The sequence below is a fragment of the Engystomops pustulosus genome, chromosome 3 (genome assembly GCF_040894005.1).
Source record: "Engystomops pustulosus chromosome 3, aEngPut4.maternal, whole genome shotgun sequence".
In the NCBI taxonomy this organism is placed as follows: domain Eukaryota; kingdom Metazoa; phylum Chordata; class Amphibia; order Anura; family Leptodactylidae; genus Engystomops; species Engystomops pustulosus.
In genome coordinates this window covers 186,208,058-186,225,137 of record NC_092413.1, presented here as the reverse complement: position 1 = coordinate 186,225,137, position 17,080 = coordinate 186,208,058, and the positions used below count along the sequence as shown (strand labels likewise).

At 43.9% G+C, this 17,080-nt stretch overlaps 2 protein-coding genes across 2 annotated transcripts in view; one reads left to right on the top strand and one right to left on the bottom strand.

Moving 5' to 3' along the window:
* Nucleotides 1–5,860: 5,860 nt before the first annotated feature.
* Nucleotides 5,861–7,585, bottom strand: LOC140120650 (G-protein coupled receptor 55-like). Its single transcript, XM_072139609.1, has one exon. It carries the CDS (start codon nt 7,546–7,548, stop codon nt 6,565–6,567), a length of 984 nt encoding a protein of 327 aa, XP_071995710.1. The 5' UTR covers nt 7,549–7,585; the 3' UTR covers nt 5,861–6,564.
* Nucleotides 6,452–17,080, top strand: part of LOC140120651 (G-protein coupled receptor 35-like) — a 35,269-nt gene continuing 24,640 nt past the window's right edge. Inside the window, exon 1 of the mRNA XM_072139611.1 lies at nt 6,452–6,637. The gene's annotated coding sequence lies outside the window, so the exon portion shown is untranslated. The remainder of the gene's footprint in view (nt 6,638–17,080) is intronic.

The window sequence follows — 17,080 nt, the reverse complement described above, 5'->3', positions numbered from 1 at the left end:
TAAAACAGCAATAAAACTGAGTAAAATTGTAAACTAAGGGGTTAAAATGATCTTTATTGTATAAACATCATTAGGTTTTGAAATTTGAGAATTTTCTTACAAGGGAAAATCGATTTAAGCAAAAAACCTAGAAGTTAAAATCACCCCCTCTCCCTAGAACTGATATGCAGAATAAACAGATTAAGGAAACGTGTCAGGTGGAGCACACAGTAAAACAGTGATTTTCAACCTGTGTGCCGTGGCACACTAGTGTGCCGCGACACATGGTCAGGTGTGCCGCGGGGAAATTTCCCCAAACTATGGTGCCCCCTGTGTTTTGTTTCACGATGCGCAGTCACGGCTTCTTACAATGTAGGAGACGTGTACAATAACGCATGCGCAAGCTTTGAACCTCGTGCGACAAAATGACGTCACCGAGGCCGGCGCATCATCCTGAGAGCGGAGAGACTCTCGCATTTGCCCACCGCCAAGGTAATGCCCACCGATAATGCTGACTATATGAGCTTTTGCCTGAGTATATGAACTGTTGGCAGAATACTCAGCACATGAGCTGGTACTTTTAGTACTTCAGCAGTATACTGCATATAACAATGAGAAATGTAAAATGAGAAATACTAGTCATGAGGCTGGAGTACTACAAGTACCAGCTCATATGCTGAGTATATGAGCTGGCACTTGTACTCTGGCCTCATGGCCTTAGTACTTCTCATTGTACCCCTTTATTTTGCAGTATATGAGCCACAAAATAATCAGCACCATATACTAAAAACAGGGACAAACTAAGAACTGGTGAGGAAGAGCTTCATGTGTGTCTTTCCACCATTCCTGCCAGGATATCCCTTTTGTGTTTATCGAAACAGGCCCAGGTTTAGAATCTATATTATTAACTATATGTATAATATGACTGTTTTAGTGTCATTTTGTGCTATTTTGGTTGGTGGTGTGCCTCAGGATTTTCTAAGTATAAAAAGTGTGCCGCGGCTCAAAAAAGGTTGAAAATCACTGCAGTAAAAGCCATAAGACTGAGCCCACAACAAGATTGAGCAAATGTGTTTTTTCACCAATTTCACTGCATTTGGAATTTTTTTCCCCGCTTTCCAGTACATGGCATGGAATAATAAATGCAGTTACTATGAAGTACAATCATTATGCCGAAAATAGGCCCGGGGGTTAAGCTGCCGACTGCTTATAATCTCAACAATAACTGCATTGCATACAATGTATTTCAGCATATTAATGGTAAAGCAGGCAGGATATGAAAGTAGGAAGGCAGGGGTAGAGATGAGTCAGTGATACTTACCAAAGTTGTGTTCTGTGACCTACACTGTATGTTGGGCTGGGGCTACATACAGCTCTCACACCACAGAGGAACACACTGAGTTATCTGACAGTCTCTTCTATATGTCACTGTCACTAGGTCCTCCACTACCTTAGATGCCCCTTGGCAATGATTGTTTATGTAAGTGGTATAGGATCAAAATTCACCAATTCCTAATGCTCAGAAGTACAGGAATCACTTGTTGGCTGTCACTTCTTTCCATTTTCTAAGTTTTCCTTAAGTATGGTTTTGTCCTTAAGTAAGGAAGAAAAGTAAAGACAAATGACCCCAATAAGAAACATCAAATTTTTTTTTCTGTGGCTTTTCTTATTTGTTTATTTTTCATTCTTTCTTCAGAGAGTATGGTATCATTAGATCTGGTTGCCTATGATACATGCATCTATATTGTTTTTTTCTGTACACCTGCATTTGTCTTTTTTTGTAGGATAGACCAATTCTTGATTTCAGGTTACAGTATATATATATATATATATTATGTATATGTATATATAGGTTGCACCAAGAGATGAGCGAGCACTAAAATGCCTGAGTGCTTGTTATTCAAGTCGAACTTTTTCTGATGCTCGAGTGCTCGTTTCGAATAACGAGCCCCATTGAAGTCAATGGGAGACTCGAGCATTTTTCAAGGAGACCACGGGTCTGCACAGGGAAGCTTGGCCAAACACCTGGGAACCTCAGAAAAGGATGGAAACACCACGGAAATGGACAGGAAACAGCAGGGGCAGCATGCATGGATGCCTCTGAGGCTGCTTAATCGCACCATTATGCCAAAATTATGGGCAACAGCATGGCGATGACACTAATGTGAACAAAAAAACATATTAGTACGCTTCACCGGCAGAGAGAATGTGGATTGGGATTTCTGGAGACTAGCTTGCTAAACAGTAGCAGACAGACTAAGATAGATGAAATTGCATTTGCACCACTGACAGCACACAAAAGGATTTTGTGCTGTGACTTTCACTTTCACTTTTGTAAAAAAAAAAAATCGGCAGACTGTGCCTAATTCAATCAAACCCCCAATAAATTGTCCCACTTAGCAGTTTGAAATGGATATGTGTGTCACTAAGAGCCAAAAATAACGTTCCCCCTGCAAGTTCATCACAATATGGTAGTAGCTGCACTACTAGTGCCAGCAAGCCCAGCCACAAGCAAATAAAAAAAAAATGACACTATCGTAGCCCTAACAAGGGCTGTTGGGTTCTTATAGAATCACTCCTGCCTAACACTAATCTAATAGAAGACCCTAGCGCTATCCCTGACCAGCAGCAGCTCTATCCCTTACGGCATCCAGGCAGAGAATGAGCCGAGCAGCGCGGGCAGCGGCTAGTCTATTCCAGGGTCACCTGATCAGGCCAGCCAACCACTGCTATCGACGTGTAAGGGTACCACGTCATGCTGGATGTACTGCAGATTCTCCTGGCTTGTGATTGGCTGTTTCTGGCTGCCAAAAATCAAAACGGCGGGAGATGCCATTTTCTCAAGCTGGCGAAATATTTGTCCGAGCAACGAGCAGTTTCGAGTACGCTAATGCTCAAACGAGCATCAAGCTCGGACGCGTATGTTCGCTCATCTCTAGTTGCATCAGCATTTTTGTCCTCAAATAAGCATAATTTAAGCTGAGCCAGAATCTGAGTATGCCTGGGGAGGTATAGAATATCATAGAAAAAGTTGCAAATTTACTCAGAAATGGGGGTGAAGAAGGTGCAATGCAAAGAAAACATCGGTCTTGGAAAGATACGTTACATTTCAAAAGAAACACACACTCGCGAACTTCTTGACACCCGGGTGTAGGTGCCAAAAAAAAGAAAAATTTTTCCCAAAAAGGTGCTGAAAAATATAAATGAAAAAATGCACAGACATAAAAGGAAAAATAAGCCAAAATAAACATCGTTTATATGTAGTCATAACATTTGTGTGTGTCTTTTTTTGTTTGACCAGGTTTTAAACTTATTTGACTTAAAGGGTGATGTGTCTAAGTCTGTGGATTTTTTGTGACTTTTGCCTTTGCTGCTCAGGACTGGAGTTTATTGGTGCCAACGTTTTGACTTTTTCATACGTTCACATCTAGATGCTAAAGATATATCAGGCACAACAACGATTTAACCTCATTTGTTTGGGCACTTTTAGTTTATTGTTTGAAAATGTTCTCTATGCCCAGCTAATGGCCTACTGAATATTCATCCAAATTCATGGCAACAAGGGGATTTAACTTTGGGGGGGCAAATGGAGTTTTTTTATGGCTTTCCAAAAAAAAGGGAAATGGTCAGGGTGGAAAAGATACAAGGCCATTAGCAAACTTGTAAGTATGTAATCTCACTACAATTGATTCTGGTCCACTTTTAGGCTCATTTGTAATAGTGCGACCTGCCAAGGCCACACATCTAATTTATGACAGGGCCTGCCATGAATTGGGAGCATGCTGCACTAGGGCAAAAGTGGTATCAAAACCAGGGTGAAAATTCCCACTTTTGATTCTTTACTTCAAATGTGTAGGGTGTTTAAATTAAATATCAGGCGGCTTTAATTACTCTATAACACATAAGTAAAATAATACAATTAAAATCAAAACAGGAAATTACTTTTATTTCAAATTCTTGAATGTTATTTGGTTGTTTTATTAAAATGTTTAATAAAAATGTATTTACAAAAATTCTTGATTCTTAAAAACACATATAAATAAACCAAATAAATCTAAAAAAAAATCTGTCAAAATTCTCCATATTTCAGAGACTGATCTAATTTCTTCTTGTATGCTACATAATCCTACAGTTTTTGATGTTGTTCTTATACGCCTGTGCTCTTTGGAGAGGCTACTTGCAATTCACCACACTCAAGCAGAAAAGTTTGGAGTTCAAAGTACAATTGTTGGGATAAAACTTCACTTTTATTATCACTTAAGATTAAAAAGTACAATCCATGTCAATTTTACACACTTTTAAGGTAAACTGTCCTCCCATGAATACATTTTCTTTATATAGACTGATTTGTATCTGTCTTTTGCATCGGTGTTTTGTAAGTCAAATTAGAAGAAATGTAGTATGTTCTTAAAATTGACATTTACTCATAAAAATTATACTCACAAGAACAATGCTTAAAATGTGCATATAAATAGTAAATGGGTTTACCTAGCTACTTCCGGGGTGCATATTTTGTGGGTACATTTCTTCTAGAAGTCTACTGTGTTGAATGGTGGAAGTGAAGGAAGAAAAAACGCACAAAGGATGTTCTGAATAGTGGTCTATAATTGTTGGAGTTTCTTCTTATGCGATTGAATAGAAAATGACACCATCAAAAGCAAACTCGTGGAACATTTTAGAAGGAGAAGTAGCTGAAATATCTGGAGCTCCGTTAGAGTCTAAAAAGTTTTTTATCTCTTTTTTTATAAGCATAATTTAAGTTGAGGCAGGATAAAAAACTGATGCCACTGATATATGTAACCATATTCTTACAAATATCAAAGAAAACACTGTATACATTGCTTACAATGAGAGTGGACATTGGTTATACTTAAAAGGGTCTCTAATTATGTTTATCCTTTTCCACTAGAGAGGAGATAAATGTTTACTACCTTTCATCCATTCTATGTAATCTTGGTGAGCTACATATTTACCTATGACCATGTGAGGTAGTTACAGTTCCCTTAAATTAGATTTTTAATTTATCTTTAACATACACCATTTTTCAAACAGCAATTTTAGATATGTTCATTAAAGGGGTATTCCCGCTAAGACAAGTTTCCTAAATATACCCAGGATAACAAAATAAGACATTCTCTAATTCACTGTTATAAAAAAATATAGCATTTCACTAACCAGTCTCTATCAGTCCTGGTGTACACAATTTTGGCTGCCCCGGGATTCGACCATAAATCTACTGACTATGGTCAGGCAGGGTAGATTCTTCTTATAATTAGCTTCTCCTTTCTGCATAATGCAGTGTCTCTCTGCCTCCAGCTCCTCTCCGCCCGCACCCCTACATTACAAGGCCAGCTCAGACACAGACACTTCCTGCCGGCAAGCAGCAGTGTGCAGAGATTTACTCTACAAACTGTAGTTAAGATCTTTATAGCAGCGGATGGAGGTATAGCAGAGCAGATAATGGGGCAGATTTACTTACCCGGTCCATTCGCGATCCAGCGGCGCGTTCTCTGCGCTGGATTCGGGTCCGGCCGGGATTTAATAAGGTAGTTCCTCCGCCGTCCACCAGGTGGCGCTGCTGCGCTGAAAAGCATCTGAACGCGCCGGAATTCACCGAGGCCGGCTGAGTGCAGGTAAGCGCATCCCGAGCGACACATTTTCCGTTCTTAAATGCGGCGGTTTTTCCGAATACGTCGGGTTGTCGTTCGGCCACTCCCCCCGATTTTCATCGCACGCATGCCGGCGCCGATGCGCCACAATCCGATCGCATGCGCCAAAATCCCGGGGAAATTCAGGTACAATCGGCGCAAATAGGAAATATTCAGGTAACACGTCGGGAAAACGCGAATCGGGCCCTTAGTAAATGACCCCCAATGTGTGCTATAGCTGAGAGTGCCATTGGGTTTTATATCCATCTCATGGATCTCATCCTCTCTCATCTTTGATCTGTCTCATTTCTCTTTTTCTATGTGTCAGATACTAGTACAATGTTCAGAAACTAAATAAAAGTGTATATAAACCTGGGCCCTGACAATCCAACCACATTGTCAGCACACAGCATCTCACAGCACAGACGAATCATGAAGAGCTAAGATAGTCTCTATAATAGTTGCCATAATAGCTGTATATACCACTTAAAGATTACAACTATGGAGAGGGTTACACAACCCCCCCGGGGTGGAGACTGGACCAAACTATTACGGTCACATAAGGCAATGTGGATATTGCTCTTACAAACAGGAACTCCTAATGGCCTCAACCAAAAAATTATCTGATGTATTTGCACTAGATTAATTTGTTATATATACATTATTTTGTACACACTAGTCATATATTTTATATGTATTCTTGTTCATTGCTCTCCTGCCTTGTAACTTTTGCTGACCTATTTTCAGGGGCGTTTGCTTTCTCTGCATATGGCATACTACTGCTTAAATAGGTCGCTCATTGATATACTTCTAGGCTACGACTAAGAACCTACAGGTTTGAAACGTGTCAGATTCATTTATTAGTGAGATCTTATTTTTTTATTTTTTCTTTAATATCATGGATTTTTAATCTTACAATTTGGATTTTTCATTTCCCTCACTTTATTACTGCTAGCTCCCCAACCCAGACATCCATGCTATCCTCATGTAGACGATTACCTACTACGGAGGTGAGCTTAACTCTATACATGTTTTCTGTTGTATTTTGAGCTTGTGTTATGTTTGAAGTCTTAAATAATTTTCTTCTAAATTCTTTGCCCATGAAAAAGTAGGTAATTGCATCGAGACAGCAGTTAATGTTAGCAATACAAAGAGCCACTTGCACAAAGAGACTGATGTGTTTCTTCACCAAACAGTTAGAAATTACATGTTTTCTGACCAAGAATTGCAGAAAGATGGCAATATGACTGAGAGAGAACGAAACCAAAAAAACAACCAAATTCGAGATGATGATGCGTATGACATTAGCCTTCGATTTTTTACTTTGTACTGATAACGATGATGATGATACCGGCACCAGCAGAGTCCTGATGATCTGGATAGAGCAGTACATCATGACGGTCATAGGGATCAGAAATCCGAAAATCTGTAGAGGTACAATTATTTGGGTACTCCAGACGCTCTCTGACATATTATGAAAACAGCTGCTATGTCTTAAGTCATCTTGAAAGTTGAAAGTGCAGAGAGCCACTGTCCATACAAAAACCCAGATAAAAATACATATGCAGAAAGTTTTTGAAGTTGAGCGTAGCAGCTTGGATAGAAAAGGGTGTTTAATGGCGATGTATCTGTCTAAACTGATGAACATGATGGTGTAAATGCTTCCATACATATTGGTAAAGTAGAGGGACTGTAAGAAGCCGCACATTCGCTGACTTACAATGATATTAGAGTGTGAGAAGTAAAGTCGGATTGGTAAAGACAGAACAAGACAAAAATCCAACAATGCCAAATTCAGAAGATATATGGAGGCTTCTGTGTGTTTTTTAATGGAGAAACAAAATATCCACAGGGCAGATATGTTCAGGATGAATCCTATGATAATTGTAGGAATGTAGATGGACAATTGTACGGTATTCATTATAGAGGTCACATTTACGAATACGCAGTTGTTTAGGCTTCCGTTCATATCGCTGTGAAGACAAAATTTATTAGCAATGGTGAAGCCAACATAAATTACTATGTAGTGGCGTAGCTTGAAACTGATGGGCCCCAGTGCAATGTCTGTACCAGGTCCCCAACCTGGTGACCGCACCCATTGCACCCCCTCAAATTATGCCCCGTTACTATATATGGTCTTAAAATGTTTCAAACATACTAATATTTGGATTTTCTTGGTGATACTCACAAGGTCCACTTTCTATAATCTGTATTCTTTTTTCTGTATATTTATATACAGTATTTCCTCTTTTTTGTCTGCCTTCAAGGAACACACACAGACAGGGAAGTGTGCACATGCATAATGTATATACAGATACAGACACACTCAGTAAACACAAGCACTTGCCAATAGCAATTAGCCATAATGGGCCACACACATCTCTAATGAAACATAAGAGGCAGATATATACAGCTGCTTGCAACTGAATTCTCCAAACTTTTGCCAAAAAACTTCCTATTAATTATGAGTGAACCCAAACCCATAATGTTCAGGTTCATGTTGAACAATACGGATTTGTGTGCTCTAGCCCAAACCTAAACTCATCGACTAGTCTAATTCTGGTCTGCTGTGAAACACTTCTGATAAGTCACTCCCATAGTCTCTCCCAGGTTTCTTAAATTAGTACATTTAATTCACCTTTTGGGAGACTTATGAAAACTTTATAACAGAAAACTGGCATTGCTGCTCCAAGAAACCTTTAATACACATACTAATTGAAGTAGGAATAGAATTTATGTTGATCTTTAATTCCGTGTTATGATCCCTAATGAATACAAAGGACTATATCCTGCAATTTTTTTCTGCCCACTAGGCAAAAGAATAGACTAACACTTGGAAATTCTGTGGGGTTTTCTATGCAGCTGTCACTTTTCACAGACAAGACAGAAGAGGATTACAATAGAAAATAACACCATCATCACACATATAAAAAGAAATAGTGTAGATCTACCTCCTCAAAGTAAAGTTACCGTCCTGTAAATGTACCGAAAAAGGTACATATATTTGTCATTATATTTGTCATTGTGTACAATGACATCACCAACATTTTATCCTATGCTGACAATGGATGTTGTAATAGATTATCTACACCTCCGATCTGCAAAGAGCATGTCTAGAAAACTTTCCATAGACCTCAATGAGTCGGTATTAGACAACTACTTCCTAAGACCATGAGGCTGCTGTAAAGTATATCACTATATTCTGCAACTAAAGCTCTGACAAGATGGCCGCCTCCATAATAAAGAACAGTAAATAAAAGAAAATATCTAAATTCAGAAAAAAGAAACAGATTTACAGATACATTTTGTGATAAAAGGAGAAATCACCTGGCAAAACTGGCAGGAACCTGCAAGGCGCAGCATTAAAGCTGAACTAAAAGGCACCAAACACCTTGACTTTTTTTAATAGCTATTGATAGTTAATAGGCAAAAGTAGTCATATAGTTTATTAAAATATTACTCTATATTTCCAATAATAAATTGCTTAAGTAAGAGTAAAGAAGAAAAAAATTGTTACCTGCATTTGAAGCTGTCTAGAGTAGGCTGTCAATACATGACCTATATAACATGCATGCCATGGACTTGTGGCGTTCAATGTCATACCTACCCATACATAACCACTTCCCCTGAAAGACAGAATGATGGCACGGGATTGCATGCGTATAGTGGCGAACTTGTAATAGGGGAAGTATGTATTCTGCTGACAATGAGCATGGATGGATATGGTGACACGATTTACCAATAACCACTAATAACGAGAAAGAATAACAAGAGAAGGTGTACCTGTACACAGGGCATATGCTGCACTTATTTTTTAACCTGAACCATCTTCAAGGTGTGAAGTTTTACCAGTAACTTCTATTCCGGAGATCTTCTGGATAACTACACACAAATACACATCCATATTTCTCAGTAATCTTTGTCTAGCCCTTGCCTCTGGCTGTTTCTGTTATGGGGCTCTGACAGAAGTCTGCTTTTTGACTCTTGCCTTGGGCTAGGGCCCTTTATAATTCAGGGACAGGGAGCTGGGACCCACTGGGTAACAACCTTGCTCAATGTGGGTCAGTTGAAGCCTGTTTTCTACTGTTTTTCACTTCTACATATGCTGCACTGCAGTGACTGGCAGTGGAGGACCACCGTGAATATACCATAAAGCAGGCTTTAGGGACCACTAACGTTAACTGAAGAAATAGTGCAGCGACCTGCTCCATTTATTCCTCTATAAATAATGGAATCATAAATTAAAGTGTTTTTTTCTGTACATTAATGTCTATGGGTAACGAAAGGACAATGGAAGACTATCTGTTCACCTTTTTTCAGTTCCCGTTATGGTCTCCTAAAACGGGGAGAGAAACGGAAAGCCCAGACTCAAATCTAAACTGAGCCTTGTATAACACTGTTGTTCTCGCTATACATTCAGTACAAATTTTTCTCTTTCCTTCCAGTCCTACTGCAATTTTACCTTCTGAACTAGCTACCTGTCTTATGGTTCCATAGAAATACATACCTGAATATCATTAGATGGGAGTGTCTCTTCTTATTTGTACATCTTTGGTCTCACAGGGGCTAATTAGTTAATTCCTATAATGAACTGTCAAAATGATGCTACTGAGCCTGAAAGGCTACTGGGACGGTTCCCAGAGCCCCTCCATGCAGCAAAGGCTGTTACAGTGTGCAAGGAGCATTTCCCCCTCCACTGTGTGCTGGAACGTCCTCTGCTGCAGTGAGTTTGCATCAGGCAAAGGAAGTGGGGAAAGTGCTGAGGGAGCAGAGACAGTCTAACTACCTTTGAATCTGCAGCATGGAGGGGTTCTCGGGAACCACCTTAGTAGACTTTTAGGCTCATATCATCATAATTATAAAGTTATTTTATAGGAAGGAGGCCATGGCAAACATATATAAGAAGATTATTACAGTCACTGTGCCTGGATCTATGAGTAAGCGTCCCTGGTTTAACATGCTTGTGGTGCTATACAACTATATTTCCCGACATACCTCGGCAGACTTCAGCACAGCAGCGACACCTGGTGGACATCGGGCGCACTACCCTAGTGAATTGCAGGAAGACCCGAATCAGCAACGGAGAACCCTGCCCCATTGTCTTGTTGGAGTCAATACAAATTGTCTTGTTGGAAACTGAACCTTTAGTCCACCATGAGGCTCAGTTTATATCTCTATAAATTTCTTTCTCTGTGCTTTTCCACAACTATATCCAGCCCCCATATCAGGGGTGTAACTTGATGGGGTGCAGAGGGTGCTTCATTTTCCAATATAGGAAAGCCAGTACTATAAACCATCCATTATAGTCGGGGGCCTGGAACAGACTTTGCACTGAGGCCCATCAGCTTCAAGTTATGTCACTGCCCCACATAATGGTGCCACCACCATGCTTCACTGTAGGTATGGTATTGGCCAGGTGAAGAGCAGTGATAATTTACCTACTGGACCATACACACTTTCATAGTGGTACATTTCACTTCGGTACATGCAACTTTTTGATCAGTTTTTATTTTCCAAATACAAATCCAGGGTGGTTATTTAAGAGAGGTAAAACTTTACAATTTTCTCTGTTTTACACCAGGCCAGTAATCCAAATGTGTAACATATAGAAGTTTTATAACAGTTTTCTTATTTGTTAATAAATCGGAAGTAATTCTAATAAAATAAATAGATGGGTTTAGTGCAGTTCCTCAGCCCGACATTGTCTAATGGATTTATTGATCCTTTTTATCGGAACAAAGTGAAGTGTTCAGCTCTAACTATACAAGTTATTTCTTAGTGGGGAAGCTATTGTGGCAACTTTCCAGGCAGAAGGTTTATAAATATGTGACATGCGATGGGGAAGCGGTTTCTTTAAGGAGAACAGAATGTTAAATAAAAACCATTTCAAAAGAGTGGATACCATTTCACAGAAATGTACATTTCATAGAACTGGTGAAGTTTGGGGTAGATTATAATGCTTGTGTAGTGTCCCAAAGTACACCTTTGGGCGCCTCCACATCAATGAAAGGGTTAATGTGATGTTTTGTAGTGAAGTGCACTGTTTATAATGTGATAACACTGTTCCTATGTCACTATCCATGTATGATATGTAAATTGGTTGTACCATTTTAAGGTTTAAGCCCTGCTAGGTTGGGAGGTACAACCTGTATATGTAGGAGTTACCTAATATTATGAGTGTCAGAGCAGAGTATATGAGGAAGGGACCCCCCCCCCCCCCAGACATGTGCTCAGTGAGTGTGTCCTCAGTTAGTGAGTGTGTGCTCAGACAGTGAGGAGAGTGCCTGCAGCTCACAGAGAGGGAGAAAGACCACCCCATAACCAAGATGAGAGACTAAGGACCCCCAAGTCATACTGTCTCCAGGAGCAGCTGGATGAATGTCCCAGTATAGTGGCCACGGCCTACAACAAGGAGACCATAGAGAAGCCAGAAGAGCTTAGGCCCAGACATAAGGGTCCAGAGAAGATAGAGAGCACTGCCACAGGAATAAAGGAAGTGCAGCAAAGTGACAGTTTTGGGGCTGTGGGGATTTGGCCCAGTAGAGACCGTGGGAGCGGGGTGCTAGGATGCAGTTCAAGACAGGGACACCAGGGTACGGTCCAAACAGGTCTCGCCTGCGTTTATTGCAGCAAAATAAAACCAGCCTTTACATACAGGTATTTGAATAAACAAAAGAAAACCTACCCGTCAGGGTGCTAACTATACACAATAGTCCACTAGCTCACACTAAACAAAAGATCATGTGGCTGCTCCAGACCCACTGGTCAGAGCTGTGTCCTCTCAGCCTCCTTCCACAGAGAGACCACCCACTCAACTCTGCTGAGTCATTTTATCCAGGCTAATTAGGCTGTTCCCATCACCTGTGTCCAAGGTGCTGGACAAACCCACCTCAGCACTAAGGCCTTGCATAGAAGCAAAACCTAGGGGAAACATACCGCCCATCCACAGTTAACCCCTTCAGTGTCTCACATACCCTCCCCCTCTGTTTGACCCTGTGGGGACGAACACTTTTGGCCATCAGACAGTGGGTACGGGATAGGGCATCGGCATTCCCATGCAATTTTCCTGCTCGATGTTCCACCGTGAATTTAAAATTCTGGAGCATTAGGAACCACCTTGTGACCCTGGCGTTCCTCTCCTTGGCCTGACTCATCCAGGTTAGGGGAGAGTGATCGGTCACCAGTGTAAACTGCCGCCCTACCAAGTAATATCTCAGGGATTCCAGGGCCCACTTGATCGCCAAGCACTCCCTCTCAACTATACTATAGTTCTTTTCAGGAGGTGTGAGCTTGCGGCTCAGGAATGTTACAGGATGTTCCTCACCCTCCACTACTTGGGACAGGACAGCCCCCAAGCCCACGTCAGAAGCGTCAGTCTGCACAATAAAGGTCTTGGTGAAGTTAGGGGTGATCAGTATCGGTCCCTCACACAAAACCGTCTTAAGTCGCTGAAACGCCCCCTCAGCCTCTTCACTCCACTTTACCATCACCGCCCTGCTACCCTTAGTCAGGTCAGTCAGAGGTGCCGCTATTGTCGCAAAATCGGGGATAAATCGGCGATAATAGCCCACTATGCCCAAAAAAGCCCTCACTTGCTTCTTGCTCAAAGGTCGTGGCCACTGCTGGATCGCCTCTACTTTGTTTACTTGGGGTTTGATGACCCCTCGCCCAATACGGTACCCCAGGTAACGGGCCTCTTCCAGACCCAGTGCACACTTTTGGGGGTTCGCTGTCAGCCCTGCTGCCCTCAGGGAGTCTACCACTGCTTGTACTTTGGCTAGATGACTCTCCCAGTCGTTACTATAGACTATAATATCATCTAAGTAGGCCGAGGCATAACTCCGGTGAGGTTTTAGCACGAGATCCATTAACCTCTGGAATGTGGCGGGAGCCCCATGTAGCCCAAAGGGAAGTACCACGTACTGAAAAAGCCCATCAGGGGTAACAAAAGCGGTCTTCTCTTTAGCCCTGTCAGTCAGGGGTACCTGCCAATACCCTTTCGTCAGGTCAAGGGTGGAGAAGAACCTAGCCTGTCCAAGTCGTTCTATCAACTCGTCAACCCTGGGCATGGGATAGGAATCAAATTTGGACACCTCGTTCAACTTCCTAAAATCATTGCAGAACCGTAGGGAACCATCCGGTTTGGGAATCAACACAATAGGACTCGACCAGTCACTTTTAGACTCCTCGATAACCCCCAGGTCTAACATCTGCCTGACTTCTTCGGATATGGCAAGCCGGCGCGCTTCAGGGACCCGGTAAGGTTTTTGGTGTCCCCGGATGTGGGGTTCGGTTATGATGTCATGCTTGATGACTGAAGTACGTCCCGGTAACTTAGAGAACACATCCATATTTCGGAGCACAAACTCCTTCGCTTCCTGAATCTGGGCCCTGGAGAGGGACTCCGAGATCCGTACTTCAGGCACCTTGGCAACGGGTACACCTACCTCCGGTGTCCCCTTCTTGGAGACAGACGCCTTCTCTACTCCCATGGCCATCAGGGACTCTCTTTCCCTCCATGGCTTTAGGAGGTTCACGTGGTATATCTGTTCGGGTTTCCTCCTCCCCGGCTGAGATACCCTGTAGGTTACCTTCCCCACTCTCTCCATGACCTCATATGGCCCTTGCCATTTGGCCAAGAACTTGCTCTCCACGGTGGGCACTAGAACTAGCACTCTGTCGCCTGGGTTAAAGGTCCTGAGTCTGGCTGACCTATTGTAGACCCTAGACTGGGCCTCTTGTGCCCTTGTCATGTGCTCCTTTACCAGGGGCATTACCGCCGCTATGCGGTCCTGCATAAGGGAGACGTGTTCTATCACACTACGGTGGGGGGTCCTCTCCTGCTCCCAGGTCTCCTTGGCTACATCCAAAAGCCCACGTGGAGAACGGCCATATAACAGCTCAAAGGGTGAGAAACCCGTGGAGGACTGGGGAACTTCACGTATGGCAAACATCAAATAGGGCAACAAACAATCCCAGTCCTTCCCATCTTTGCTGACCACCCTCTTAAGCATCCCCTTCAAGGTCTTATTAAACCTCTCGACCAGGCCATCTGTCTGAGGATGATACACAGAGGTGCGGAGCTGTTTTACCTGTAGTAACTTGCACATCTCCTTCATTACCCTAGACATGAATGGGGTACCCTGGTCAGTCAAGATTTCCTTGGGGAGGCCTGTGCATGAGAACACCTGGAACAGCTCCCTAGCAATATTTTTGGAGGAGGTGTTCCTTAGTGGAACCGCCTCGGGGTACCGCGTAGCGTAGTCCAGGATAACTAGGATGTATTGGTGCCCCCTGGAGGATTTGACTATGGGGCCAACCAGATCCATGGCAATCCGTTCAAATGGCACCTCTATGATTGGTAGCGGGACCAAAGGACTCCGGAAGTGGGACACCGGGGCAGTAAGTTGACACTCAGGGCAGGAGCTACAATACCGGTTTACCTCCTCCCATACCCCGGGCCAGAAAAATCGCTGCAGGATCCTCTCTCGGGTCTTCTCAGCCCCTAAGTGCCCTCCCAGCACATGTTTGTGTGCCAACTCTAGCACCAGCCTACGGTGAGATTGGGGTACTACAAGTTGCTCAACCTCCTCACCCCGTATCTGGTCGACCCTGTACAACAGTTCCCCAATAATCGCCATTCGGGGGTATATTTTATCAGCCCCTGGTATTTGGAGTACCCCATTTATCACCTTGACATTCTCCCGTGCTTTAACCAAGGTAGGGTCCTGTAGCTGTGCAGCCCCAAAATTGTCACGGGAAATCTCAAGGTCCAGCATGTCGGCCACCTCCTCGTGGCCCTCGACCTCACCAGCTAGGACCTCTAGGGGAGAGAATTCATCACATGGGGTCACCCCTACTGCTGGTGTGGGTACATCGGCCTCAAAGGGTTCAGGGGCCAAGGCCGGACATACCTGTTGTCCATTATCTGCAACAGCACTTGAGGTGGGTCTTCGTCTCCAGAGGTCCCAAAACACCGGTAAGTCTCTGCCGATAATAGCCTCATGAAAAAGGGTCCCCACCACCCCCACTTCATGGGTAACAGAACCACAAGGGGTATGTAGGTTGATGACAGCAGTGGGATATTCGCGAGTGTCCCCATGTATACACAACACTCCCACTTTCCGCCCGCTGTACAGTCCAGGATCAACCAAAGTTCCCCGCACCAGGGTGACCAGACTCCCTGAGTCTAGCAAGGCTTCCACTGTGTGACCACCGATTGTGACCATGCATACTTGGGGTTCTGCATCCGTGACTGACTCTGCTGACAGAACTGGCCGGGCAAACAGTGACACTCGCCGGGTCTGGTTGCAGTCCATTGGCTCCACTGACAGTGGACAGTTGGCAGCAATATGGCCCATTTCATGGCACCGCCAGCACTGGATACGGCCATAACCTCTGTCACGAGCCTCACTGGGTTTCTGGGTATCCACGCCCCCCAATGAACCCCCTCCCAACCTGACATGTCTCCCCTTTTCCGCAGTAGCAGTCTTACCAGCTGGTTTGGTGACCCTGTCACTGGCACTGCTTCGTGTCGGAGAGGTAAGTAGAAGGTCCTCCGTAGCCCGATACCTCTCTACAAGGGACACAAGATCCTCAGCTTTTGTGGGACCGGCCTGTCCAACCCACCGCTGGAGCCGAGAGGGCAGAGAACGGGTGAATTTGTCGAGGACCACTCTCTCTACCATCTGTGCGGGGGTGCAGTCCTCTGGTTGCAGCCACTTCCGGACAAGATGGATCAGGTCATGCATTTGGGAGCGTGGGGGTAATTTTTCTGAGTAAGCCCACTGGTGGACCCGGCTGGAGCGAACCTGAACGGTGACCCCAAGACGAGCCAGAATCTCCGCCTTTAGCTGGGGGTACTCACGGGCCTCCGTTTCACTCAGGTCGTAGTAAGCCTTCTGCGACTCGCCGGTCAGGAACGGTGCCAGGACATCTGCCCACTGCTCAGCCGGTAACTCCTCTCGCTCAGCTACTCGTTCGAACACAGTGAGATACGCCTCCACGTCGTCGGTCGTCGCCATTTTTTGTAAAGCCTTTTGTACTGCAGCCCGTGCGGAATGCTGGACAACCGGGTACCCTTGCAGACCAGTACGGAACCCCTCAGTAGTCGTCGCTTGCGTTGCTGCCATCATGCCAGAAAACTTCTCCATCATCAGCTGGAACATGGCTCGGGATTCTTCCTGCTGCTGGCGGGACCTCTCCTCCTGCAGCTGAAACATGGCTTGCTGCTGGCGGGACCTCTCCTCCTGCTGCTGGAGCATGGCTTGCTGCAGCTGCCGATTAGCCAGGGACTCTTCCTGCTGCTGCTGCCGATTAGCTCTGGCCTCCTCCTGCTGCTGGCGGGATCTCTCCTCCTGCTGCTGGAGCATGGCTTTAATAAAGTCCTCCATCTTGGCTGTATCCTGCAATTTGCCTGCTGCTTTCACCCAGGCCATGCAATGTTGCAGGAT